The 20,326-nt window shown below is 43.3% G+C and overlaps 2 protein-coding genes across 2 annotated transcripts; one reads left to right on the top strand and one right to left on the bottom strand.

The window, feature by feature from the left end:
* Positions 1-6,129: 6,129 nt before the first annotated feature.
* On the top strand, positions 6,130-6,453 carry LOC131228876 (serine/arginine-rich splicing factor SC35-like). Its single transcript, XM_058224724.1, has one exon. The coding sequence runs from the start codon at positions 6,130-6,132 to the stop codon at positions 6,451-6,453; it is 324 nt and encodes a 107-aa protein (XP_058080707.1).
* Positions 6,454-13,121: 6,668 nt separating this feature from the next.
* LOC131228875 (subtilisin-like protease SBT3) lies at positions 13,122-20,254 on the bottom strand. Its single transcript, XM_058224723.1, has 3 exons — positions 20,204-20,254; positions 19,784-20,070; positions 13,122-15,983 (listed from the first exon to the last, which is right to left on the bottom strand). Exons 1-3 carry the CDS (start codon positions 20,252-20,254, stop codon positions 13,733-13,735), a joined length of 2,589 nt encoding a protein of 862 aa, XP_058080706.1. The 3' UTR covers positions 13,122-13,732.
* Positions 20,255-20,326: the final 72 nt, after the last annotated feature.

The following is a 20,326-nucleotide window of genomic DNA, read 5'->3' as shown; positions in this document are numbered from 1 at the left end:
ACTTGGGAGAGGAGACCCATGGTTTGATACTCACCCTCCTTACATTATCTATTGCTGACAGATAATGGTGAACTAGAGTGTTTTGAAGAGGCATTACAGTCAGATATACCGGTTAAGTGGGAGCAGGCCACGGATGATGAGATGGACTTTCTTGAGTCTAATCGTACATGGGAGTTAGTTAATCTACCTAAGGGTAAGAAAGCTCTTCATAACAAGTGGGTTTACAGACTGAAGGAGGAGCACAATGATTCGAAACGGTACAAGGCTAGATTGGTTGTGAAAGGTTTTCAACAAAAGGTAGGTATCTATTTCACTGAAATAATTTCACCGGTAGTGAAAATGTCTACGATTCACATGGTTTTGAGTATAGTGGCTAAGAGGACTTACATCTAGAACAACTAGATGTTAAGACAACCTTTCTTCATGGGGGACCTTGAAGAAGAGATATATATGCATCAGTCGATAGGATACATGGCATCAGGAAAAGAGAATAAAGTGTGTAGACTGAAGAAGAGTCTATATGGCCTGAAGCAGGCCCCGATGCAGTGGTAGAAGAAGTTCAACAGTTTCATGTCGGGAAGCGGTTATAGGAGATGTCATACAGACTACTGTTGCTATTTGAAGAAGTTTGATACGTCGTACATCATCCTTCTTCTGTACATTGATGATATGCTTGTGGTCGGTTCAAGTATGAAGGATATCTTAGATATCAAAAGACAACTGTCTATAGAATTTGTCATGAAGGATTTAGGAGCTGCAAAATAAATCCTAAGTATGATGATAAAGCGTGACAGGAAAAACAAGAAACTGGTTTTGTCACAGGCAGAGTACATAGCAAGGTACTTGATCAATTCAATATGGGAAGTGCTAAGCCGGTTAATACTCCATTAGGCAACCACTTCAAGCTTTCTAAGGAGCAAGGTGTAAAGACGTTTGAGGAACGGGACTACATGGTTAAAGTCTCATACGCGTCAGCTATTGGGAGTCTCATGTATGTTATGGTGAGTACGAGGCCAGACATTGCTCAAGTAGTGGGAGTTGTTAGTAAGTTCATGAACAACCCCGGGAAGGAACATTGGGAAGCTGTGAAGTGGATCCTTAGATACCTAGTAAGTACCGTGGATATAGGGCTATGTTATGGTGGATCGAAAATCAAGCTACAAGGCTACGTAGATTTAAATTTAACAGGAGATATCGACAGCAGAAGAAGCATTACAGGTTATGTCTTTACTCTTGGAAGTGCTATAGTCAGTTGGGTCTCTCAGTTACAGAAGATAATATCTATCAGTACAACGGATGCAGAATATGTTACAGCTACAAAAGTGTGCAAGGAGATGGTGTGGATGCAAGGTTTCATGGAAGAGTTGGGTCAGAAGCAAGCAGATTGCAAGTTGTACAGTGATAGTCAGAGTGTAATACACTTGACTAAGAATTTAGCCTTTTATTCAAGGACCAAGCATATTGACATCAGATATCACTTCATACGTTCGTTACAAGAAGATGGATCGATTTCTCTGAAGAAGATTCATACAAGTGAGAATCTTGCGGATATGCTGACTAAGGCGGTCATACGAGAGAAGCTAAAGCTCTGTTCAGCTTTGATTGGTCTTCAGGCTTAAAGATGAGGAGGTCATGCACTCCGGATATAAAAGACAAAGGTTTATGGCGATGTGTTTCCAAGTGAGAGATTATTGAGATGTGGAGTCACATATGGACAGGGCTGCTCGACCAGTCGAGTGCCCTACTCGACCAGTCGAGGACTAGCTCGATTCAAAGTCCAGCGAGTTATGTTTTTTGAGGTCTGAGGTGCTCGACCGGTCAAGGACCCTGCTCGACCAGTCGAGGTTACATAGATTCATTTCCGGATTTTGTACGGATTGTGGATTTTTAAGTCGGTTTTTGTAGAGGTGTGAAAGGAAAGTTGCCTAAACTATAAATACGAGTCCCTAGGGCTTTTCTAGGGTATTGGGAGTTATTCTAAAGTGTGAGCAAAAAGTTTTCTTTATACATCCAAAGGGAAAAGGTTAGTATATTGCTTGTAATCTCGTTTTCTTCATAGTGGAAGTTTGCACCCGTGGTTTTTTACCCTTGTTTGGGGTTTTTCCATGTATATCTTGTCTTGTGGTTTTGTTTGGAATGCTTTAATTCTATTTCTAGTTTATATTTCTTTCTGTTTATCGCTTGTGGGTGAGACCGGAGATTGGATCTCGGTTCACTGCGTTGTTGGCATGCTGCGCAATAGGGCCCACAAAAGTTCCACATGTAAACACTTTTAGTTTTCTTCTCTATCCGTAGTGGAATTTCTAGACGTCTGAAATTTATGCGGGCCCATGATGATGTATTTCTTAGATCCATACCATTCAAACATTTTTTAGATCATTCTTGGATATGAACCGAAAACCAAGGCAGATCCAAAGCTCAAGTGGACCACATTACATGAAACAATAGGAATTGACGCATATTGAAAAGTTATTGGGGCCACCAAAGGCTCTGATTGAGCTCATATTTGTGTGTTACCTTCATATGGGTAACAATGACTTTTCATGTGGGTAACAATGACTTTATGAATAGGTTAGATGGTAAATAATTCTCATAGTTGGCCCTTAAGAAGGTTTCAACGATAATTTGTTCAATTCCATTGCTTTCTGTGGTGTGGTCCCCTGAGCTTTGGATATACCTCATTTGTTTAACTTGTGGTCTAAAATTATATGAAAAAACTAATGAACGGTATGAATCTAATACAAAAGTCATAGTGGAATTGGAGAAGTTTTACACGTTAAAAGTTGTGTTATGTAGCACCCAATCCATCGAGGAGAAAGAAATTCGGCCTATTTTGTGAGCTGGAGTCATTGGAAATGATGTGGACCAAAGACAAAGGAGTTGTTTTTTATACGTTCGTTTTAATAGAAAACCAACGACAAAGGGGTTGTTTTTTTAATATGTTTATTTAAGTGGAAAACTATAGTTTTCAGTTAAGTTACTCTATTAAGTTAGAATCTTGAAGGGTTTTTTGGTCTAGATGGCCTCATATTGTGAAGTGGTCATGGTAGGGAGTGCGTATCACTATAAGAAAATAGGCCTTTAGCCACAATTTTTTAGCCTCTTAAAAAAAGAGGCTAAATATGCTTTTTAGCCTCAGTTGCTAATGAATTGAGGTTAAAAGTTCATTTTTTGTCTCGGTTGTAAAGGAACTGAAGCTAAAAGTCTCTCTCTCTCTCTCTCTCTCTCTCTCTCTCTCTCTCTCTCTCTCTCTCTCTCTCTCTCTCTCTATATATATATATATATATATATATATATATATATATTTGCCTTAGTTGATGAAAAACCGAGGCCAAAGGTCAACCATTTCACCTCGTTAAGAAACTAAGGCTAAAAGTCCATTATTTTGCCTCATTTAGAAAGAAATCGAGGTTAAAAGGCTTTTTCTTTTTTAGCTTCAATTGTTAAGAAACTAAGTCTAAAAGTTCACTTTTTTGCCTTGGTTATAAAGAAACCGAGGCTAAAAGCTTGCTTTTTCATGGAACCAAGGCTAAAAGTCCACATTTTTTAATCGATTGCAAAGGAACCGAGGCTAGAAGTTTACCATTTCATTTTAGTTGGTGTCAAACTGAGGTTGAAAGTCTACTATTTTACCTCAGTAAGAAATTGAGGGTAAAAGTCCACTATTTTGCCTCAATTGGTAAGAAACTGAGGCTAAAAGTCCACTTTTTAACCCCAGTTGTTAGGAAACCGAGGTTAAAACTCAACATTTTCGCCTCAGTTACAAAGAAACTAAGGCTAAAAGCTCACTTTTCTGCCTCGATTACTAAGGAACTAAGGCTACAAGTCCATTATTTTACCTCGGTTGGTGAGGCTAAGAGTTTACCATTTCACCTCAGTTGGTGAGGAAGTGAGTCTAAAAGTCTGTCATTTTGCCTCATTTAGTGAGCAATCGGGGCTAAAAGTCTATTATTTTACCTTAGTTAGTAAGAGACCAAAGTTAAAAGTTCACTTTTAAGCCTAAGTTGTTTAGAAACTAAGGTTAAAAGTCCACTTTTTTACTTCAGTTGCAAAGGAACTGAGGTTAAAAGTCCCTTTTTTTTTCTTTTAAAAAAAATTTTACTAAGGAACCAAAGCTAAAAGTTTATTATTTTATCTCGGTTGGTGAGAAACTCGGGCTAAAAGTCTGCCATTATGTCTCAGCTAGTGAGAAACTGATGCTAAAAGTTTACTATTTTGCCTCAGTTCAATGAGAAACAGGGGTTAAAAGTCCACTTTTTAAGCCTTAATTGTTAAGAAACCGAGGCTAAAAGTCCACAGTTTCTCCTCGGTTGTAAATGAACTGAGCATAAAAGAGGCTAAAAGTCTGCTTTTTTGCTTCGGTTGCTAGGGAACCAAGGGCACTTGATTTGCTAAGGAACTGAGGCTTAAAGTCCTCTATTTTGCGTCCGTTGCTAAGGAACTGAGGCTAAGAGTCTTAAGCCAAAAAATGAGGCAAATTTAAGCCTTGTGTACCACATTATAGGAAATAATGGGGATGGAGCTACTACTGGTGGAAAGCTCTTGTGGGGCTACAAATTTGTTGGATTAAGCTTATATTTATTTTTCGCCTTCATCCAAGTCTTTCTTACCTTTATGAACAGGCAGGATTGGCAAATCAACATCACGATGGCCATAGAAGGTTTCAATGGTGGGCATCATTGTCGCCGCTACTTCCTGTGGTGTGGCCCACTCAAGCCTTTGATCTACCTCCATTTTAAGCTCGTGCTCTAAAATAAACTATGAAAATGGATGGACGGCTTGGATAAAACACATGTATCATGGTGGCCCCTAAAAAAACATATCTAATCCAAAGCTCAAGTGACCCCACCACAGAAAACAGTGGGGACACCCATCATTGAAACCTTCCCCAGGGCCTATTGTGATATTTGTTTGAGATCTAACTTGTTCATAAGTTTACACATACATGGACGAAGAGAAAACACAAATATCAATTTGAGTAGTGTCCCCCAAGAAAATTTTAATGGTAGACGTTCCATTCACTATTTCCCATGGTGTGGTCCAACTGAGATTTGGATTTGCCTTGTTCTTTGGCTCATGCCCTAAAATGATCTCTCCAAATGGCTAAACAATGTGGAAATAACACATACATCATGGTGGGCCTCCCAATGCTTCCTGCGGTGTGGTCTACTTGTGCCGTCAATCTGCTTCCATTTTGTCTGATGACCTAAAATTATTCTACAAGATGGATGGATGGCATCAATAGAGCATATTCATCATAGTGGGCCCCACAGAGCCCCTAATAGGATTGCCCATCTCTAGCTAGGTCCTAGGGGTCAGTACCCAATTTGCACCCCACACACACATCATACTAGACCTACATAAGATCAAATGCATGGTTTGCCTCACTCGATTAAGCACCACCGCTCTCATTGCATTCCATTATGCAAAACCCTAGTGGAGGAAAAAACTAGTCCAGGATTATTCGATTCTCCTTTCATTTATGCAAATGTTCAAATGGAAAATGCCCAAAGCCTCTTCATCTATCGCATTTTTATAGTAACGATCTTCAAAGGTAAGCCTTGGATCTCCTTCTTTCATCTTCTCCAACGCTTCTCGAACTGTTTCTCAATCCGTCCTGATTGATTCTTTACACCCGAGGATGTCAAGATCGGATCCCGACCATTGGATTTCTTCGAGTTCGTCACTTCGGAGCGGGTAGGTTGTCTCGATGCTCGAGCTGGCGTTCGATGCTCTATAACATGGATCGGGTGGCGATGTCGATGGCGATCATTCCTCTATCAAATGGAGTAGATCATTCCCTAACATCGTTTAGGTAAATTTAACTCCGTAGGCTTGATTTTTATTGTGATTTTCGTAAATTGAGAATTTTTTAATATTTTTCTAATTCAATAAAATTAAGGATTGTGTTTGTAATTTACCTTTACCCTTATTAAGTTTACTCTGTAAGTTGCTTGTGGAAGACATTTATTTGATTTTTCATATTTTCTAAGTTAAGTTTGATTTCCTTTTTGAAAGATGTAATAATACATTCAATGAAAGGATAAATACTTAAACTTTTCAAAACTTCACTTTAGAATTGATAGGGTCTGAAAACCAAGAAGTCTAGTAGAAATCATAAAAAAAAGTATGAGTGAGGGTTCCAGAGGAGCGCGTGGTTTCTCAATTTTCGTCAAGAACCTCACCTTCGATATAAACCACGAGGATCTGTACAAGATCTTCGACAAGTATGGTAGAATCGTGGATGTCTTCCCCCTTTGGGCTGTGAATCTCAAGCAGCACAGAGGATATGCCTTCGTCAAATTCCGGTACTCAGGCAACGCTTACGCTATGATTGGTGTTTTGAACGGGCGGATGGTGGATGGGAGGAGGCTGACGGTAAAGATGGCTAAGCCTAGGAAAACCCCTATATCAGTAAACCCTAACCCCGCCAGGGAGCCAATCTCCCACTAACCCCACCCCACCCCTTCTCTCAGAAAACCCTCTTCAAACCCCCAAAACCCCTTTTCCCTAAGCATTATTCACCCAAATCCCCAGCACAATCGGCTCCAAAACGTCCCCTCCAACAGACCTCAGCTCACTCCTCTCCTGATATGACATCCATTTTGTTTACGGCGAACCTGGATGATATTCGGAGCAGGCAAAGAGCCCTTTCGCTATCTTTAATAGCCCATGCTAGTAACAGTGATGTCCAACTCATCCACCTATCCTGCACCATAGCAGATTCCAGATACACAGCCTCAACACTGGATATTACCCAAATCACATTGGACAGATTCCTATTATCCTTCAAGTCAAGAGTCGAGCTCATCTCCTTCTACTCAGACTCCTCCCTGCATCTCAAAATGAAGTTATCTCGTGTGGAGGCTTGGAATTCTTCCCTGCCATCAACTCAAGAATGTACTTGGCTCACCCTATATGGAATCCCTATCCATGCTTGGATTGATTCTGTGTTTGTTGGATTAGGCAATACATTTGGGCAGGTCATAGAGGTGGACAGGTGCACATCCCTTGGTTTAGTCCAAATTGGAGTAAGAGTTAAAGTGCAGCTTCAACTAGGGACTGATATCCATCTGGTTTGGAAGTTAGTTGTGTCTGGCTTAGAGTTCCCATTTTGAGCTGTGCTGGACTCCCCCTTTTCAAAATCTGTCGGGGTCTTGGGCCCTCTGACCTTGTGGTGCATCTCACAACGAAGGAATGGGTGGTGAAGGTCTTCTATCACCCAGCTATCCCCCCGTGCCATCTTATACAAATTTCAATACAACCTACAAATAAGGAGATTGGGCCAACCCTCCCCTTACCTCATGTTAGATCTGATCCATCAACCACTCAGGTTGCCCTCAGTTTACCTAATTCTCCAGTTCAGGAACTTGCTCCTAACCGGGAATTGTCCCCAATCCCATCCGCTCCATCTATTCGACAAAATGCCTCAACCACCCCTGTTGCCTGCACTTCACCCCAAATTCCAAGTCTAGTAACTGTACCGATCCAGGACGACATTCCAATCTCACCCCTCCCATCCGTTCAACATATTACCGCAACTTCGCTAATTACAGTGGCCGAGGCTATGGCTAACCAAGTGCGTTCTGATGATAAGACCCAAACAGCCCCCAACAACCTTGAGAGTCAATCCTGGGTGCCTTGTTCACTCCCTTCAACTCCCTAGTGCACCCAGTTACAGAGCACTCCACACCAATTTCTTTTTCCCAATTCCCCCTCACCGAAAAGCCCCCCAAGATCCATTCCCTACCTCATTTCCCTAGGAATCAGTCCAAAGAATCCATTCGCCCCCTTCAAAAGGCTTCTCGTACTTAACCAAAACTCCTTCCAAATCTACGCAAGGCCCTTGTGCTTGACCAGCAACTCCTTCCAAATCTACGTAAGGCCCTTTTTTTATGGTGATAGCCCTCTAAAGACAAGCTATACAACTTTGGGCACTAATTGTGAGTATGATGGGGTCGTCTGGGATTTGGTGAAAGCCCGTAAGGGTGTGGAGAGCAGGGGAATCCACCTTGCTATGGATCTATCCCCTTTTTTCAATAGGTTCTCCCACCCTTCTCCCATCCTTCCCCTGCCTTCCATGCTCTCACCTCTATCCCATACCCACCCTTTGCCATCCAACCCTGCCCTCGTTGAGGATCAGGTCCCCAGCTCTCCTTTCCCTTGGCACCAACCATCTCCTCTCAGAGCAGATGCTCTAACTGGCCATGCCCCCTCTCAAGAGCAACCCCCCTTCCCTCAATCTATAAGGAACTTTGTGGTTTCTACCACGTTATCTCCTATAGCCTACTACAGAAGATCGAGCAGGCTATCTGCTAAGATGCGGCACTATAAAATCAGAGCTTCCACAACACATGTTTCTTTATTGAAAGAAAAATTGATCAAAATCAAATGTCGAGGTCCATTGTCCAAGAAAAGCACCCATCGATAGTATGCTTATATGGAATGACCGGGGAGTGGACTTTTTTTTTCCAAAAAGCAGGCTAAGCATAGCCTGGGATTCATATCAACAAAGAAAGATACGAAGATTGTACTTCGGGTTGCCCACGAGCCATAAAAAAAATAAAAACTTTTAGACAACCTATCGTAAAGGAAGCTATACATGATCCATCACCTTAATGGCTCCCAACCTAACTTTATCTAACAGCACCCTGCCCCTAATATTATGGGGGAGGTCCCTCATAGCATTAAAACACTAGTTGCCTTGGAGCTTGCTGCTTAACCAAGCCAGGCCATCTACCGGGCCGTTCCCCTCTCTCTTAATATGGGCAAATCAAAAAAGGCCCCTCTTGATAAGGGTAGAGATGTGGGCTGAACAATGCACCCACTTCCACCCCACCTGCGAGACACGGTTGAGCGTATCCACCACCAGCTTGGAGTCGGATTCAACTATGACCCTCCATAGGCCCATGTTAACACAAATGGAAAGGCCAACGTAGACCGCCGAGAATTCCGCACTATTGTTGGTGCCCACCATCACAAACGGTTGAGCGTATCCACCACCAGCTTGGAGTGAAAAATAAACCCACCATCACCACGCCGAAGTGTTTGATCAACAAGTTCAAGCCTTCTTTGGTGGCCATCTTAGAGCCCATGCTCAATAATGGCAAGAGATTTCGCCTAGGGCTGAAGCTAGGATTCCACTCCTCCAAGTCAAATGTTGAGGAGGGAGAAAAAGTATGGCTCTTCCACCACTCGTCTTGCTCTATGGATCTAGTTATGGTCTCCTCTCAGATGATTTCTTGCTTAGTTTCTATCCATGGCAACCCAACCAGGTATCTTATTTCCTTTATCTATACCAAGTGCTCCATAATGCGATGCAGGCTGCTTTGGGACCAGCTCTTAGGCTTGACAACTGGGTCTTCCCTACCTTGGCTGGTAGCAGGGGATTTCAACGCAGTCCTTGCCCCTTTAGAGCATAGAGGTTCAGGCCCTTTTGACTCTAAAAGCGCAGCGGAGTTCACCAAAGGCTTGGAAAAGGCAGGTCTTTTGGATACGGGTTTTGCTGGAAATAAGTTTACGTGGTGTAACAATTAAAGTGGTCGGGCGAGAAGTTGGGCAAGGTTGGACAGAGTTTGTTGCAACAATACTTGGACTTGCCCAGACTTAACTCTGACCATGCTCCCCTCCTTGTCTCCTGCCCGGCGATTGCTTGTGCTTTCACGAAGCCCTTCAGATTTCAGAGAATGTGGTTGGACCATGCCTCTTTCCAGGAACTGATTAGGACTGTCTAGAAGTCGGATGTTGTGGGAGATCTTCTTTTCACCCTGCAAAGTAAGCTGAGGAATGTTAAGGACGCTTTAAAATCCTGGCAAGGAAATTTTAAAAATATTTTCGACAACATGAAGCAGGTTGAAATGGATTTAGCTCAAGCAGAAGATGCCATGCTTATATCATCTTCCCAGGAGAACCTTAAGTCTCTAAAGGAGGCCAAGGTGAAGCTGGCAGGGCTAGAGCTGAGCGAGGAGATTTACTGGAAGCAAAAATCCAGGTGTAACTTGTTGAAATAGGGCGACCATAACACCAGTCTTTTTCCTTAGCATGGCTTTTGACAAGGCTAGGAGAGCGATCATCCAGAATATTGAGCTGTCAAATGGCCAGGTAGCTGCGGACTAGGCCTCCATCATGCAAGCAGTAGTGGAGTTTTTTGCAGCACTGATGACGGTAGAGTAGATTTCTACGGATGAGGGCATCCTTAACTCCTCCCCCACGACGATCTCTGCTGATTTTAACAGGGAGCTAATGCAAGAGCCAACCATCAAGGAGGTCCATTCAGCTGTCAAAGCCCTCCCTCAAGATGGGGCCCTAGGCTCGGATGGTTACTGGAGCCTTTTTCTAGGGCTGTTGGGAGATGGTTGGCCATGATATCTTCCAAGCAGCAGTTTCCTTCTTTAGAGGAGGCCACCTTTTGAGGGTGTTCATGGCCACGATAATCTGTCTCATCCCCAAATTAGTGGACCCTAAGAAATTTTCAAATTTTCAGCCAATTAGTTTATATAATTGTATTTATAAAAAAAAAATCTAAACTAATTGCTAATAGGCTTAGCAGGATACTGCTGAAGATTATCTCCCCTGAGCAAGGTGTGTTTGTCCAAGGCAGGGCCACAGCTGAAAACTGTGCTCTCACTTAAGAACTCTTTAGGGATATAGACAGAAAAGTCAGAGGGGGCAATATCCTCATAAAGTTGGATATGGAGAAAGCTTATGATCGTCTGAACTAGGGTTTCTTTAAAGTAGCCCTCTCTAAGTTTGGTTTTGATGCTATCTGGATAGATTTAGTAGAAAAATGTTGGGTGAACTCATAGTTCTCTATTTTGATCAATGAGAAGCCCTGTGATTTTTTCAAATCGTCTAGGGGCCTCCGCCAGGAAGATCCGATCTCGCCAAGCCTCTTCATCCTTGCATCTGAGATTCTAAGCAGAGGTTTCCAACACCTTTTTAGGAGTGGGGTCTGTCTTCCCTATGCCACTCGCAGGTCCTGCCCGCCCATCTCTCACCAACTCTTCGTAGATGACACTTTATTGCTAGCAAACGGGGGGAGGTTGATGTTGAAGAAAATTGCATAATTCCTTAAGGCGTACCAGTCTGCATCAGGCCAGAAAATCAGCAGCAATAAGAGTTTTTTCATCATTTCAGCATCCCAATCCCTATACCGGGTCAAAGCTATCCAAAGAACTTTGGGTTTTCAGCGGGGGTTGGCCTTGTTTACCTACCTAGGCGTTCCAATCTTCAAGGGGAGAGCCCACTTCCGTCCGTTGGTGGAGAAATTTCAGCTTAGAATTTCAGGGTGGAAGACAAAGTTGCTGTCTCAAGCGGGCTGCACCACTCTTATCAACCACGTACTGAATAGTATTCTAGTACAAGTGTTGGCAGCAACAGATATTCCTTTAACTCTACTGGGGGAGCTAGATAAAGTGTGTGCAAACTTCTTTTGGGGCTAGGATGGGATCCGCAAATGGTTCCATTGGCTAAAGTGGGAGTTCATATCTTGTCCCAAGAAAGAGGGGGGCATGGGGATCATGAACCTTGCTTGTGTGATGTCGGCCTTCAGAATGAAATTGGCCTAGAATGTTTTCAAGTCTGATAGGGCCAGCTGCTTGGAATCTTTTGTCAGGGCTAAGAATGCTACTGATCTTGATAACGTGGATGGCTTATGCGTCTCTAATCAGGCTTCACCAATCTAGAAGAAGGAATGCTCGTTGTTTCCGCTCGTTGCAGCCAAGTCTCATTGGATTGTTGGCAAAGGTGAGTTGAATTTTTTGAGGGACTCCTGGTTGGAGTTGGGCCCACTCGTTCCTTGGAACCAGCATCCTTTTCCTCCTCAAGTGCTACAAGTCCGCGATCTCATTGTCCCCCAAGGCTGGATTGACCTAGGTAGAGCCCGATCCCTCCTGTCGTCAAAGATAATGGAACGTATTGTTGATCAGAAAGGTGTCTGCACCTCCCCTGAGGATGGGAGAAGAACATGGATTCCCTCTTCTTCTAGCGATTTCAAAATTGAGTCAGCCTGGGAAATCCTCAGGCCAGTTGGTGTGAAATACCCCTGGGCTAAATGGGTTTGGCATCCCCTAATTCCTTTAAAAATCTCTCCTCTTAGAAAATTATCCACAGAGCAGTCCCAGCGGAGGCTAGAATTCAAGTGAAAGGCATTCATATAGCCCCTAAATGTGTTTGTTGCCCCACTCCTCATTAGCCTAGCGTGGAATCGATTGACCATCTTTTCTCCAATGATGTTGCGGCTAGGCAAATTTGGTGCCACTTCCAACCATTCTTCAGGGTCAACGGCAGCCCTCGACACTCAGCGTTGGAAAGAGCTACCCTGTGGTGGGCTCCCATCTCCCCTACCTCGCCTGATCAGCTCTTTCTCCCGCACGTTCTCCTGCCTTCCTTCATTTTCTGGGAGATTTGGCTGGAAAGAAACAGGGCGAGGTTTGACAACAAAGTGTTCTTTTCTTGAATGGTTATTTCCTGGGTTCACTGCTGGATTGAGATGACCGGTCCATCCCTCCCCCTTCCGACATCTCTCAACAGGCCGTTCAGCTCGTTTCTCGCGCAGCTGCACATAGCTGGTCCATCTATCAAGCTACCATCCCCTCCTGTGGTTAAATGACCGAGGCCCAGGAGAGGCTGGATTAAGATCAACGTCGACGGGTCCGCTCTGGGGAACCCAGGGCCATCGCGCAGAGGAGGCCTGGGTAGAGATTATGAAGGAAAGTTTATTTTTATGTTCTCCTCCAGCTATGGCACAGGGGTCCGGCTCTCGAGCTGAGTTATGTGCCATATGGGAGGGCCTTATGAGATGTGCGAATTTGGGTTTTTCTAAGATTGAGGTGGCTAGTGATTCCAAATCCAGTGTGAGAATTTTTTCGAATAACTTAACTCCATCTTGGTCTTTGAGGTACTAGTGTGCTAGGATCAGGGCTTTGAGGGATAGATTAGACTTTTCCTTGGTTCACACTCCAAGGGAAGCTAATGTGGTGGCAGACAATCTGGTTAGGAGAGGTAACGCTTCTCAAGCTAGTACTTTTTTTAGCGCCCAGTCCGATCTCCCTGAAATTTTTAAGGGCCTTCTGTTTTTGGATGAAGTAGGCTTAGGTTACTTGAGGGAGATTTAGCTCCATCTCACTACATGATAGGTGAGGCATCGGCCATTTTGTGATGCCCACCCGAAAACTTTGCAAATCCCCTCGTGTTTTAGTGATATACTATTTTCCTTTAAAAAAAAAAAAAAACTTGAACTTTATTTGGTTTGTTTAAGGACCATGTGATAGAAACAGCAGTAAAATTCGTAATGGAATAAGAATTTACTTTTCGTTAATTATGATATGGATGCCTTGAGAATGCAAGTTGATGTTGTAATGACCCTGATTTTTTGAGACCTATGTGAATCAAATTAATCAAATTAATAAATTAATTTATCGACTATTAACAAAAAATAAGCAGTTAGAGTAGTCATTAAAGGTAACCTCGATGGAGGAATAGGTTATAGGATTGACTCTTAAGACCATACTATTTTTATTTTTACCAAAACCCATCAAATCCTGATGAAGTCTTTTATAACAAGGGCATCTCTTTATTCAAAGGAAAGAACTATAGTACACCTTTTTTTATTTCAGGTGTGCTCCAATCTTTCCAAAAAAAGAAAAAAAGAAAAAAAGAAGACATACAAATCCAAAACAAGAAATGTTTATTGGTGATGATTCCAAATCCTACTCAACCTCGTCGAATGATCTTAAACAACCACTATAGGACTCCTCACTGTATGCTTCTTCCCATCATCTGCCCATGTAAGAAATCCATATGAAACTACCTCTCCCCTCTCTGGACTGTTCTGGACAGTCAAATTAAAGCTTAGCTTCTCATACTTGTTTCGAAACACAAGTGTATCAGGCTGGACACTAACAAAGAACCTTTTTTCCTGGACCGTCAACTCAGCCTTGTAAGTTGATGCACCGTCTCCTACATTGGTCACCGTCCTTTGAAAGTGTCGGATCTGTGAAGAAACGTTCCCAAACCAAGCAATGAACGATGGGTAATTGAGATCAGATGATGGTTTCGAGCATTGGTAAGAAGTTCTAGTGATTGTTAAGATCTGCTCATCGGTGTAATTCATTTTGCAAAGGAGATTAATGTAGTCTTGTGCATCCGCGTCGTAGACAAGACCAGGGTCCAGCGCCTTGTTAGGGTCAATGTGGCCAGACCCCATGTCGAGCGGAGTGGCTGGTCTGTAATCATTCCCACTGTCCAAGATAGGATTGTGAGTGTTATCATAAGGATTTGCTGTGGTCATCATGGCCGATCGGATTGCAGCTGGGCTCCAATCAGGGTGGGCCCCCTTCAACAATGCAGCCACTCCAGATGCATGTGGGCAAGCCATGGATGTCCCAGAGATGATGTTGAAGTCACTCGACAAGATCAAACCGGACCCAATACGTGCCACTGGTGCATTCGGTATCCAAGCTGCCAACACTCTTGAACCAGGGGCGAGGATATCTGGTTTCAATACACTAGGACAACTCCATGAAGGACCTCTAGAAGTATATTCGGCGACGAACGGCGCAGGTTTCGTCCCAACAATGGTCTGTTGGAATTTCAATGATACCGTTGGATTATTGCCATTCTCCACGTATGATATTAGTTTATTGCCGTCGGTCGAGTTAATTATGATTCCTGGGAATGAAAAAGATGCGAATTCAAGGTCATCTTCGTCGGATATGAATATAGCTCCGGTGAGGTTTGAATGAGAAACCGCATGCATTTGTTCGAAGACCGAACCGTTGTTTTCACACACGACAATGGATCCTTCGGCTTGTGACAACAATGACGACGAATTGCATGCATTGAAGGTCTCGTTGTAGATTAATGGCATATCCACCACCCATGCATTGGCGGGAAAAAGAGTTTGACCAATGATGGTCAACCCATTGCCTAGAGTCAACGTTCCGACGAATTTCCTGTCAATGCTGCCAGCGCCAACAGTCAATTGCCATGGAATTCCGTTGTGTAGGGATTCAAGGAATGGCCCGTCGTTGCCTGCCGAAGATGAGACTAGTATACCCTTCTCCATGGCTGCGAATGACCCAATGGCGATAGGATCTTCATACATGGGGGTCTCATTAATGCCCATCGAGATTGATATCACGTCCACTCCGTCCGCGATCGCTTGGTCCATTCCTGCGAGGATGTCCGACTTGTAGCCTCCTTCATCCCAGAGGACCTTATACATGGCCACCCTAGCACGAGGAGCAACACCAGTTGCAGTTCCCTTGGCATAACCAAAATACGATGCACCTGGAACGTAGTTCCCAGCAACCGTTGATGATGTGTGGGTCCCATGCCCATATGTGTCTCTCGTTGAGTTCATGGAGATGTTTAGACCAGGCTGGTTTGCCACCAAGCCCTTGTTGAAGTAGCGTGCGCCGATGAGCTTACGGTTGCACATGGAAGTATTGAAGGCTTCTCCTGGCTCGCATTCTCCCTTCCACCTTGCTGGAATTTCGGTCATACCCAAATCGTTGAAGCTATCGCTTTCTGGCCAAACACCAGTGTCGATCACACCAACAATGACATCTTTGCCGTAATTAGATGCAGGCCATAGCCCGACGTACGGATTGAGAGAGAGGAATTCGTATGTGTGGGTTGTGTCCATTGTGACTGTCGAGTCTTTGTATGCAGATACAAAGCCTGGTGATTGCTTGAGAGCTTGTAATTCCTCAGGAGAGAGGACGGCGCTGAAACCATTGATGGCATTACCATATACGTAGACAAGCCTCAATTCATTATCCCCTGCAGTAGCGGGACTCAGAGATTTGATGGTGGCCAAATACCAATGGTGGTGATTGGCATATGCTTTGGGCATGGCTGATTTGTCCATATGGACAATATAAGTGGACCGAGCGGCTAGTGCCGATGGCACAAGATGTACGGTGATGAAGAGAAGAAGCCATGCATGGAAGAGAGAGTGGGGGAGTGGCCATGGAAGTCTTCATCATTCAAGAATGTGACTTCTGCATGGAAACCAAGAAGCTGAGCATGTACTTATAGAGAGTGAAACGGCTACTTGGGCCAATTGGATCTTGCTGATGGCCATTTCCAAGGTCGGCACCATGGTGCATGTGTGAAAGATCGATGTCATTATTCAGGTCAACCCATCATGTCTGTTACGTACGGTGCGTTGGTCTAGTCATCTGGTGGCCCACATGTGGATGAAATGGATTGCTATAAAGATTCAGAGCAATGGTCTACATTTGACACGCATGTGGCCCACACCAAATGACTGGACGGTTCAAATTTTATGCTTTTCACACGTACGGTAGGGATCACCGGATGCACAGCCTCGATTTTCACATTCACAACTGTTGTTAGTATCGGAATCTCACCAATATCCATTGCACACATTGATATAATGTCGTCTTCCTTTAGCTGTCAAGTAGCCGGCCTTTTCCATTCGTCGTTGTTTATAAAGGGTGCGGATGGTCGGACGCGGATTTCCTGCGAAAGCTTTTCGCAGGAAGTTCCTGCCCTTGAAACTTAGATGGGTCCACCGTGATGTTTTTCAGAAATCCACTCCGTCTATCTGTTTTGTGAGATCATTTTAAGATACGAAATCAAAATTGAGTAGGATATAAGACTCAAGTGGGCCTTACTAAAGGAAAAGGTGGTTAGGGAAATTTTGACTGTTGAAATCTCCCTAGGTTCGACAGTGATGTTTAAATACCATCCATACCGTTAATAACGTCATTTGTACTAGGATGAACTGAAAACACAAATAATACCATGATTCAAAACTTTTTTGGCCCCACGAATATTTCAACTGTAGACGTTCAATTATCACTTTTTCGGCCCACTTGAGCATTGGATACGGTTCATATTTTGCCTCACATCCTAAAATGAACTCAAAAAACGGATTGACGGAGAGGATTTCTCACAAATATGACAGTGGGCCACACCTGGATTCCAAGCGCAGGAACTTCATGCGAAAGGCTTTCGCAGGAAATCCGCGTCCCGGATAGTCTGTGTTGAGGGCACAGAAAAATTCAGTGTCGTCCACATCATCGCCAATAACGCCTGTTTGTTAAAGGCCGAATTTTATTTATTTATTTATTTTTAATATGGAGAATAGACTGCATACCGCACAACCCAATATTTACCGTGTGGAATTTCTCTGGGCTAAAAATGATCTATATGTGTTAGATCTACACCGTCCATCAAAATTTTCAGATTATTCTAGAGCATGTGGAAAAAAAATGAGTCACATCTAAAACTCAAGTGGACCACACCACATATAGCAATGGGGATTGAACAACTAAGGTTGAAACCTTCCTAGGGTCCATGTGTGAGGTTTATCAACTGTGAGCTTTATTAGCCATCTAACCTCTTCATAAGGTCAGACAGCCATCGATTAAGGAAAAGCAGCTTCCATGGCTCCAAGAAGTTTTGGATGGTAGGCGTTCAATTCCCACTATTTTATGTAGTGTGGGCTACTTGAGCATTATATATGCCTCTTCTTCTTCTTTCATTTTTTTTTTCAATTTTCTCTTTTTGTCTTATGCCCTAAAAGTTATTAAAAATAGATGAATGGTGCGGATCTAATACATACATCATGATGGGCCCACGAAAGTTCTGTATGTAAACACTTTTGGTTTTCTTCTCTCTCCCAATGGAATTTCTCGATGTCCATAATTTACGTGGGCCTACGATGATAGATGATGTAATTCTTAGATCCATACTATTCATCCATTTTTCCAGCTCAAGTAAACCACATCATAAGAAATAGTAGGCATTGACACTACGTTGAAAACTTGTTGGGGCCATCGAAGGCTCTGATCAAGCTAATGTTTGTGTTTTACCTTTCTCCTGATACGGGTGACCTTATGAACATGTTAGATGGCAAATAAGCTTCACAGTTGGCCTTAGGAAGGTTTGCAGTTTGTTCAATCCCACTGATTTTTGTGGTGTGGTCTCCTTGAGCTTTGGATATACCTCAGTTTTTAGCTCATTGTCTAAAATTATTTGAAAAAATTAATGAACAGTGTGGATCTATTACAAAAGTCATGGTGTGTCTGGAGAAGTTTTACACGTTACAAATTATGTTAAAAGTTGTAGCACGCAATCCATTAGGGAGAAAGAAATTCCACCTATTTTGTGAGCTTGAGTCATTGGAAATTATGTGGACCAAAGACAAAGGGGCTGGTTTTTATACCTTTGTTTTAGTAGAAAACTCTAGTTTACAATTAAGTTACTCTCTTAAGTAAGAATCTTGAAGGCTTTTTGGTCCAAATGACCTCGTTCTATGAGGTGGTCATGCTAGGAGCTCGTTTCACTACAAGAAAATAGGCCTTTATTCACAAAATTTTAGTCTCGATCGGTAAATAAAAAAATAATTTTTTTTTTTTTTTGAAAAAAACAGAGTCTAAATGTTTTGTCTCAGTTGTAAAGAAACCGAGGTAAAAAGTTCACTATTTCACCTTAATTGATGAAAAACCAAAGCTAAAATTCTACAATTTCACCTCAGTTGATAAGAAACTGAGGTTAAAAAAAGTCCACTATTTTGCCTCATTTAGTAAGAAACCGAGGTTAAAACTTCACTTTTTAACTTCAGTTGTTAAAAAACCAAGACTAAAAGTTCACTTTTTTCCTCAGTTTCTTTAAAAGCCCACTTTTTCATCTCAGTTGCTAAGGAGCCGAGGCTTTTACTTACTCAATTGCAAAGGAAGCTAAGCTAAAAGTTTACCATTTCATCTTACTTGGTGAGAAACCAAGGCTAAAAGTCTAACATTTTGTCTCGGTGAGAAACCGATGCTAAAAGTGTATTATTTTACCTCAATTGGTACTTTTGGCATTGGTTGTTAGGTAGCTGAGGCTAAAAGTCAACTTTTTGCGTCGGTTGCAAAGGAACTTTATGGTAGACTGCAAGGAGGTTGAATTGAAGCAAATTAAAACACCTTGCTCTATCTTTGGTAGGGTATGCAGTGGACAGAGGAGTCCCGCTCATCCGTCTCCTTCAAGGCCTAGCTCAATCTAAATACGCTGCCTTGACAGTCGACGTTACGAGAATAGCTATGAATCGTTTCCTGCTGGTATTCAAAACTAGGATGGATCTCATCTCCTTCTACTCCGATTACTCGCTGCAATCCAAGATGGGTATCTCCAAACTCGAAGCATGGAGTTCGAAATCGTCATCCGTCTCCAACGGCATCTAGATCACCCTTTACGGGATCCCCGCACACGCCTGGCTAGAATTAGTCTTCATCGGGCTAGGCAACACATATGGTCAAGTTGTAGAGGTTGAGAGAGGATCAGTCCTCGGGTTTGAGCATATTGGGGCAAGGGTCAAGATCATCCCGCATCGAGGCAGGGGATATACAAAAAATCAAATCTCTGATTGTAGCAGGAACAGAGTACCCGATATGGGGATCTCTCGAACCGCCTGCTGTTGCGATAGGAGCCGAAGCTTATGCCCGTGAGAGACTCCTTCCAGCCGAAAACTCTTCTAGAAGTTGGGTTGAGAGAGTTTTTGTCACCTGTTGCGGCCTCTCGATCCCCCAACACTAATGACTAAGATAGCTGCAACACCCCTGCCCGATGACAGCATCCAAACCAACACCATTCCAACCAATCTAGGTAACGCCTCTTCTCACCCCCTAGGTGTTTGTGCAAATGCCCTACAGAAAACCTACCCAGGCTCACATCATGGCCCTACCCATATGGGCCCGATATTGCCCCCCACTAGCATGACCAATGATGTTTATGCTCGGGTCCCTGAGAGACCACAAACCCCTACCTGAATCCACTCTCCAAATCTTTCCCAATTGGTAACTCAGGGCCCGGGAACATCGACAAGGGGGCCTTTAGGCCTGGACCCTTCAAGGAACCATATCCCTTTAGATCCAGTCCTTCATACCATGCCGAAGAGATATGTTTGCACCCCCATTCGCCCTTCATACAGAAGAGACCCTTTTGGATACGATGATCCCAACATCTCCAATATTGAACAGAAACCCAGCTCCCTCTCTCTTGGAGACTAGCTCCTATAGGGGTACTTGTAAAGCCCTCTTGGTAGGCCACAGCCTGCTCAAAATGGATAACTCTTTTAAGGAATCATCAGACGATACTGCTATGGTAGCATGGAATTCCTATCCCCTAAGAGCATCCTTTAGATGAGAAGTTGTTGGTGACATGCAACTCTCTGTAGACATCTCACCATTTTCCACAACCTTTCTGCAGTAACTCTCGTGCCTCCTTTCGCCTCCATACCTATCCTGAGGCCCAACCTGTCTGCCCCTCTTTGGCCTTCCAGCAACCAGGAAAATTTTCACCCAAACAT

Source organism: Magnolia sinica, chromosome 16, assembly GCF_029962835.1.
Source record: "Magnolia sinica isolate HGM2019 chromosome 16, MsV1, whole genome shotgun sequence".
Lineage (NCBI taxonomy): Eukaryota > Viridiplantae > Streptophyta > Magnoliopsida > Magnoliales > Magnoliaceae > Magnolia > Magnolia sinica.
Note: the sequence above shows the minus strand (reverse complement) of the source record. Positions and strands in the feature narration are given on the sequence as shown.

What these genes read in the sequence shown, in the direction of transcription:
- LOC131228875 (XM_058224723.1), bottom strand. Translation starts at nt 20,254, where the DNA reads ATGGAGGCGAAAGGAGGCACGAGAGTTACTGCAGAAAGGTTGTGGAAA. An exon ending in CAGAAAGGTTGTGGAAAATG is followed by an intron (nt 20,071 to 20,203) that starts GTGAGATGTCTA and finishes CATTTTGAGCAG; the next exon opens with GCTGTGGCCTACCAAGAGGG. An exon ending in GATTTGGAGAGTGGATTCAG is followed by an intron (nt 15,984 to 19,783) that starts GTAGGGGTTTGT and finishes TGAATGATGAAG; the next exon opens with ACTTCCATGGCCACTCCCCC.
- LOC131228876 (XM_058224724.1), top strand. Translation starts at nt 6,130, where the DNA reads ATGAGTGAGGGTTCCAGAGGAGCGCGTGGTTTCTCAATTTTCGTCAAG.